General features: G+C 40.6%; 1 protein-coding gene across 7 annotated transcripts in view; it reads left to right on the plus strand.

Annotated features, from left to right (window-relative positions):
• The window catches only part of PAK3 (p21 (RAC1) activated kinase 3), a 208,295-nt gene extending 200,369 nt beyond the window's left edge, over positions 1–7,926 (plus strand). For all 7 annotated transcript variants that reach the window (XM_075940915.2, XM_014580107.4, XM_014580109.4 and 4 more), the window contains one exon: positions 776–7,926. In XM_075940915.2, coding sequence (XP_075797030.1) covers positions 776–865 — 90 coding nt within the window. In that variant the 3' untranslated portion in view covers positions 866–7,926. The remainder of the gene's footprint in view (positions 1–775) is intronic.
• The last annotated feature ends 210 nt before the right edge of the window (positions 7,927–8,136 follow it).

The following is an 8,136-nucleotide window of genomic DNA, read 5'->3' on the forward strand; positions in this document are numbered from 1 at the left end:
AAAAAAAAAAAGAAAGGGGCACATGGCTGGGAAGATGCAAATCAAGTGCGGGATATTTAAATCCCGGGCTTGATTTGCAATTTCAGATGCCTACATTTGCAGTCCTATTTCAAATTAGGCTGCAAGTGTAGACACACCCTAAGAGGTGACGTTTGTATCCTCCAAATATGGAGCCCTCCTAGCTATACAAGATGGTAGTGTGTAGTCTCATGTCATCATGTTATGTTATATTTCAGTCTTGCTACCTTTGACACTAGCAGTAGATATAATGTGAGTATTTTTCTTTCTCAGAACCAGGGAATGGCATTTGAATGGGGCAGGGGAAAGGGGACATAAAACAGGGCTGATTCTCATCTGCTTACATGTTTGCAGTTAAAGACAAAATTCTTTTAAGTCAACCAAAGCTGAATCACAGGTGTAAATGAGATGAGAGTCTGGCCCCAGAGATGAGAGGCCAATGTGTGCTCTCTGTCACCTACTACTCTGTAGTCTGAATTTTGCCTTAATAAAAAAGGCAACTGCTCTGAACCTGCACCTCAGTTCTTCTGAGTACAAGATTGGAGTGTAAAATGAGACTGAGTCAAACTTTTCCCCAAAGTCACTAGAATTGCACCAGAGATGAATTTGTCCTTCATGTGTTGACATGTTAAGCAGAATCATGTCCTTTTAAAATGAGAGTCTAAATATGGTGCAAGCACAACAAAAAAACTGCTTGAAAGTGAGCTTTGAAAGGAAAATAACAAATATGTTTTCTTTCTGTTTTTGTTTTTAATAGCATCCATTTTTAAAATTAGCCAAGCCTCTCTCCAGCCTGACTCCTCTAATCATTGCAGCAAAGGAAGCAATTAAGAACAGCAGCCGCTAGCATTGTGGGCTGGCTTTACCCCCGGCCAGCTACCTCCAGAGCAGGACTGAACAAAACTCTGTAAAACCTCAATTCTTGTGCTGCAGGACAGGCAGACATAAGGACAAATAGTCACAGTCATGATGGAGGCCAGCTGTTTTCCAGCTCTTTGAGGACTAAAAACCTATCATGTGTCTTCTTCCTGCTCTCTGATTCCTTAACTTATTTCTGATATCGAACGGGGTCCAAAACTGAGCCGCAAGGCCAGAAATCACCTTGCTGTCTCAGCCATTTCGAAGGTCAAAGAAACTCAGTAGCAAGACTCCCAGTGGCCATCCTATGCATTCACCTTTAAAGGATTGGTTGGTTCTTAAAGATTCACAATCACTTTTCTGAGTTTTTCGGTTTGGTTTGGAATTGAAGAAGGGTCCTCCTGCGCTGAGAAACTTCCTCTAGGCTGGATACAACCCACTTGCTAATATTGGCCCATTCATGGTTCCATTAGATGGTAAGAATGAAAGTGAAATTGCTTTTCCAACCTAAAATAAATCAAGCGCCAAGCAGGAAGAGCATCCCGTTGAGCTACACACTTTCAGCTGTGAGAGTTTGGGTCCTTGGCAGTTGGATTTGGTGAGGGTCTGGTAATCAGAAAAGCAAGAAGGCCACCACGTTTGTTCAGAAAGGGTTTGTGTGATATGAAGCTGTAATAAAAATGGACTGGTTTTGCCAGGTGCTGGCTCATTCCTCCAGAGTGCTCAACAAGCAGCTTCCCCAGCACTGAGACAGAAGGACACTCCCAGTGAAGGGACTTGAGGATGCTCAGCCCCCTTGCCAGAGAGAGGCACTTGGTGCCCTATGGAATAATACTAGTTCATAGCATGAGACCCGAACCAATAGTAGGATGAAAACTGGTATCTGCTCCATCCATGCCAATGCAGCCCTATTTAAACTGGATTTGCACAGGAGTATTGGAGGGGCAGAATTCAGCCCACTGATTCTGGGAATTGAGTTTGTCCATCCCCATAGCCAAGCTGTACCTGCTGGAAAAGGCATCTGTAAAACTCCCAATCAATCAGACAGCCCAGTCCTCTAAATTATTATTCGGGTGAGTGTCCCTTAGTCATGTGAATAGTCCTATTGAAAATGTTAGCAGCTACTCAAGAAAGTAAGAGTTTGAATGATTTAGTTTTACATGAGTATGGCTGCCAACGCAGCAAAAGACTGTGGAGGAAAAGTATTTATTTAAACAAGGGGTTTTGTATAGTGCTAGGTGAAGGGAGGGAAAGGTAAATGCAGAATTGAATACATAAATACAGCCGCTCCCCGAGTTACGAACAAGTTATGGACCAACACTTGGTCCGTAACTCGAAGTGTTCGTAACTCGGATCCCATAAAGTTATATGGTGACCGCGCTGTTCTTAAGCACGGATTGCCGTTCATAACTCAGATCCGCATTTACGACTGCTTTGGGTGTAAGTGCGGATGGTTGTAAGTGGAGGTGGTCATAACTCGGGGAGCAGCTGTACTCTAGACCAGTGTTTCTCAACCTTTTTTTATAAAATACCCCTTTAAAAAAAAGTTAAATACCCCCAGGACCTACAGTTTTCAGACACACAATTTTTTTTTCTACCATTGCAACACATTTGTGTAAACAACTTAATCATAGCTGTGTGGGCAATGAAATTTTTGGGTGTAAAAAGTAAAAAAATAATAAAACTGTAAAACTTTAAAAAAAATCAGTTTTCTCCAAATTTCAATTGTGTTGACGTACCCCCCCGGACTTCTCTCAAGTACCTCGAAGGGTATTCCTACCACTGGTTGAGAAACACTGCTCTAGACCATAAACAGGGTCAGCCTTCAACTCTCCCCTCAAACATGTACCAACCTCCCCTTCATGCAAGTATGTGTATGTCAAAGGGAGAATAATTGCTGGAACTGATTGAGGATTGTACTGGCTACTAAAATTATTTGTAAAGAAGTAAAATAGTTTAATTAAACAATTTGTATTATGTGAAGAGAACAGACCTGATTAGTTTTCATGCTGCAAAATATATTGTATGGAATATTTGCCACTGGATTTTAGTGTTAAGGCTACATGTAAAAATCAGAATTACAGGAGCATGCCTCTGTAAAAATAATAATAAACCCTCAAATGTCAATCAAGATGACTTCACATTTAGTTTCTGGTAATGCAAAGAGCTGAGCATTCTTGAGAGGTTTAAGCATCCTCATCTGTAGTTAGTATGAGTCAAGGGTGCTCAGACCTTTTCTGATTAGGAATTAAAATGTTGTTTGGCTTTGGATTTTAGTCAGAACTTTTGGGTTGGGTTGTTACTTTCATTAATATTGCCAACTGGCTGGCTCATCATTTGTCCAGCTCAGTTTCTTTGGGACTTGACTGAGGCAGTGTTTATTAGTTTACCATACTCAGCTGTTAATTAACTTTCCCCAGCCTCCTGGGATGCAGAACAAGTTTTTGTTTTATGCCCAAATAAGTAAATATTCTTCTTCTGTAATGATGTCATTTTGGTCTTTCCCTAGTTAGCCATCTAGGAGATGAGAGTTTAGGCTTCCTTGAAAATCCAGTGATTCAAACTTACAAGGGCCCAACCTTATTTTGTGAAGCATCAATCTGAATTAAATGAATTTAAATTCCATACAAGAAGCAAAGGAGCAAGTGACAGTTTCTATTTCTAGTGTAGCTTTTTCTTTGCTTTTTATCCACCATGGTGTTTACATCTGTCCCTTGAAAGGGGGACATCCAGTACAGATCTTTGTTTGGGAGGTTTCACTATTCGATTTTCTGTTTTTTTCCTAGTTGTTTTTTTCCAGCTATAAATACTTTGCCTTTATTTCCCAGATCCCTCCCCCTTCCACAAAATGTTAAAAAGGTATAATCAAAGATATACACTTCAGAACAGTGTATGCTTCAGTGTGTGAAATGTTGATGTGACTGGTTTTCTTTTAATGCAACTGCTCTAATAAGAGGCCTTAATTTTTATTTTATTTGTAAAAATATTGATTTTATTTTGGAGTAGCAAATCCAGAGACTTTACTTCAAAAAAAATTCCTAGCATGCTCATGAGAGTCAATGAAAATCCAATTCCTGCCAGTGACTGAATCCAGCACACAAGCTATAATTGCCCCGCTGATTACTCTGTGAACAGGACCAATTACTTTATGTCCCTTTTATAAGGGAGTAGTAGCATTCCTAAAACTCTTTACTTGTGAGATTCTGTGGCACTAAATGCTTCAAGCCAGTGAACGCAGAAAGGTAGCATCTGCTTTTATATCTTCCTGAATTTGGAGGCAAACTTGGTAGTGGAATACTAATGTGAAAGAAGGTCTGAAGAGATGGGCCTGGTGCGTGAGTTACAGAATTGAAAAATAGCCTCTCAGGATAGTCATTGTCTTTACTGAAAGAAGAAAGATGGAAACAATCAGATAAGTCTCTGGCACCATCTTGTATTTTGAGAGCCATCCCTAGTTTAGGTAATTATATATTTTTAAGGAGTATTGGAGATAAACTGTTCCTCCTGCCAAAAGCATATATAAAGATAAACATACTATACATGTTTCAGATATGTTCATTCCAGGATGTAATAGACTGGTTAATTGCCTTTTTGTGTTTTATTTCTAAATTCATAATAGAGTAAAAGAACTTCTAGATCTCAAATGTTGGTCCAGTCCCCCTAGTGATGCGTGAAAATAGTGAAAATGGCCGTTAGCTCACTGTGGTTCCAAAAGGACCTAGGACAGGAGCAAGAAAGCAGTAAAATCAGGGATGCTTGAGAAGCACAGTACAGATTATTTATTTAAGAAAATGGAAAAGCGGGGTGGGGGGCAAGCCTTATAGGTATAACAAGGCTTCTGCATGCATTCACGGGAGCCAGAGGAATTGCTGGATCTTACAGTGCTCTCAGGTTTTGGTCACAGTATCGGCAACGGTTGTATTATCACCTGTCATGTCTTTCTGCCTTTGTAAATATGAATGTGTCTGTTTTCCATCACTGGCTACTGGCTGGCCAAATCTCATTGCACAGTTTAACTCAATTATTTATTTATTCTATTGACGTTGTTATTCAGGTTTCTTTGAGACTAGTGAGAGCACCTCAATATTATGGTTCCCGTTAGCCAGTTCCCCCAGTTTCTGTCCCACCCAGGAACCAAGCACATTCCAGTCACTAAAAGCAGGGAAATATTAAATCATATCTAATTACCTACATGGTTGTTACTTCTAATGCGGAGTCATAGTTTTTGCTACATAAGGAATATTCCTCAATACTGTACAGTAAGCGTGTAAATAAATATATTTCTCTGATCAGTGGGTTTGCAAATGACACAGTTGACAAGCCAAAAAGATTCCATAAAATCTAGCAAGGAATACAGGAGGAAATGTTGCTTTGCTTGAACACCAAGGTATGCACAGTGATGCTAGATTGGCCTTTATGAGCTGTATAAAATGCCACTGACTTGTATCTTTCCCCAAATGGACTATCATTCATTCACACTGAGTAACTAAAAAATGGGGAGTAGGAAGAAGTGGCTATGGCACGGAAGTAAAGCCTCCACGTTTTAAAATAGCTATTCTCTTTGGAATGGGCAAATATCTTCAATTTTAACTCATGGTTTTTGGGTCCAGAGAAAGGACCACCTCGGTGTTTCAAGGGCAACCATTCTAACAGCTTGCTCAGGTTTGTGCCGGAGCATCTGCAAATTGAGATCTTCAAGTATCTTTAAGATATTCATGCCCCCTCTTGATCTAAAAGGGTAGTTCTCTAGGCTGAAGCCTGCAAAATCTTGCTTACACCTTCCCCTATTTATGAATGGTTCAGAGATGAGCCAACATACTGGGCTTGTGTCACAAAGGAGTAAATCCCTACTGGGAGGTGATATTGATGTGTTGTGGTTCAACGCAGGCTGTGTGGATCCTTGGAAACAGCTGCAGTCTCAAAAAGGGTGTGGCAGGGTTGGGGAAGGAAGAGTATGTTCTCTTTAATTGGTGCCTTCTGTTCTGTTATTGGAGTCCAATTCTGTCACTGCTTAGCTATTCTTCTGAGTAAGCACTCGGTTTCAGAATCAGACCCTAAGGAAACTGTGGGGAACATGTTATGTTAATATTAAAGTTGCTTTTCAGTGAAAAAAATGACCTTCATTACTTTTGGAGCATGGTGGCTTTGCACCTGACATTTTCCTAAAGGATGCAAAATGCCTGCATTAGCATCTATGTGCAAAGCACTGCTGTCTCCAAGCTAGTCGTGTCCTCATTCATAGCTACTCATGCATGCTTAGTGCTCAATTACTGCAAGGCATCGCCAGTGGCACCAGTTACCTACCAAATGGTGTCAAAGCACATAAGGAAGGATAGGATTGCGGTCAGGAGCAGTGAGCTGGCATTCACGCAGATGCCTCTCTGAGGCGCCAGGGCACGCTTTTATATACATATTTGAATCGCAGGCTACAAGGGAAGAAATACGTGTCCCTAGCAATCACCATTTCTCTGTCTCCCCCTTCACTCCCTTCAGGGACTTGGAACAGCTAGAATATTTCCAAAGAGAGATGCAAAAGAGGGCTAACCTTGCAGTGAGTGCTCTACCTAGTCTCTACATTTTATTTGCTTTCCCTCTCTGCTCCTTCCATCCTCAGTGGCTGCTAAGCAAGACTGTGTCTCAGATAAAGTGGTCACACTTCTCATGTCATTCCTTTTACCAATTGCCTGTTTGCAGCAGTGTTTTTCAATCAGCATCCTCAGCCTACAGAGCAAGTCCATTGGGGGCGTAACCTCCACTATATCACTGCCTGCAATCCCAAGACATTCCTGAGGCCTGTCTCCCAGATCTGACAAGCTGGCAATAGTATAGGAGAAGACTTAAGGGAATAATGTGGGCTTGATTTGGTTTAAACTAAAACCCTTTTGCTGCTGAGAATTCTCGGTTTCATTTGTCCAGTCTTGCTGTACACTTAGGGACCAGGTAGAGGATCCAGTTCTGCTCTCAGTGAAATCAGTAAGAATTTTGCCTTTGACGTCAATGACAGCAGAAGTGGCCCCTTAATTAGCAGGTTCTGGTAAGGCAGAGCCACCCAAACAGAATGCCACTTTATGTGCTGCCTACTGCATAAGTAAGGATTTGCAAGAGAGTCAGACTCAGTTTGGTGCTTTACATGTCAGAATAGGCTGAATGTTGCCTTTTGAGGTGCATAGACCTTTTCCATCCACTCCAGCTAAGATATTGAGCTCTGAACTTGTGTGTGTGCACAGTTGCTTTGAACAGCAATATTTATGTCCGTTTTAGGCAATGTTAATAAATCTGTCTGTAGAGTAACAATACAAAAAGGCTAGTCAACTCTTTGGTTGCAAATCCTATGAATGTCTGGCTGCTTGGAGAGTGACATGCCGCAATAGCAGCGTACTATACAGACCAGAAGGCTGTGGTGGAAATAACTAATGTTATGGGTAGAAACTGAGTCCAGTGGCTACACTAGGGTGTTATTTTAGAGCTTGTATATGTATATTTATACTGCACTGCATGTGCTGTACTCACATATACACATACATTCTAAGAATCCTGCAACAATTAATTGGCTTGAGTTTTAACCACCTGTAAACTCCGGGTCAATCAGAAGCAACCTGTTCACAGCTACACTGGTGTTTGCTGGATTTTTTGCAGGGTATCCAGATAAAAGTAAACAGGAGGATCCTACATTTTCATTGTTTAACAAAACTGTATCTCATTTTGCTGTACATTCCTTTTTTTAGGATGTGTTTATCTGTAAAAAAATAAAAAGTGTGTAGTGAAATTCTTCGGTAACTTTGGATTAAGAGGTACTTATGATCTTTTTAAAAATAAGAGAACTAAGTTATTTACTTTGTAAATATGCTGATGGGACGGAGCCATCTGATTGACCTCAGCATTCAGTTTTTTTAAAAGAATTTTTGCTTTCCAACATTAAGTTATTTTAAATTGTGGTTGAAGCAATAGAAAATTTGAAATATGGATTGTGCATGACTGTGTCTTGAGTGTAAAAATATTGCAGTTTGAAACTTGGACCTAAAGTATTGCAAATAAAAGTAATAAATACCACTGAACTGTGTTTTCTCAGCTCTCTCCATAGGATTTCCCTGTGTTAGATAGTAAAATAAGACAGGACTGGATTAAGACAATCTTGGGTCCTAAGCAAACCATGATATGGATGCCTCTGTGTTTCTGCCCCCATGTAGAACACAGGTGGTAATTGGAGTGGCAGCAATGCATTTGAATGGACCCTCCTGAGGTCTTCTCTTCCTACCACAC

Source organism: Pelodiscus sinensis, chromosome 13 (genome assembly GCF_052426305.1).
Source record: "Pelodiscus sinensis isolate ZL-2025 chromosome 13, ASM5242630v1, whole genome shotgun sequence".
Classification (NCBI taxonomy): Eukaryota; Metazoa; Chordata; order Testudines; family Trionychidae; genus Pelodiscus; species Pelodiscus sinensis.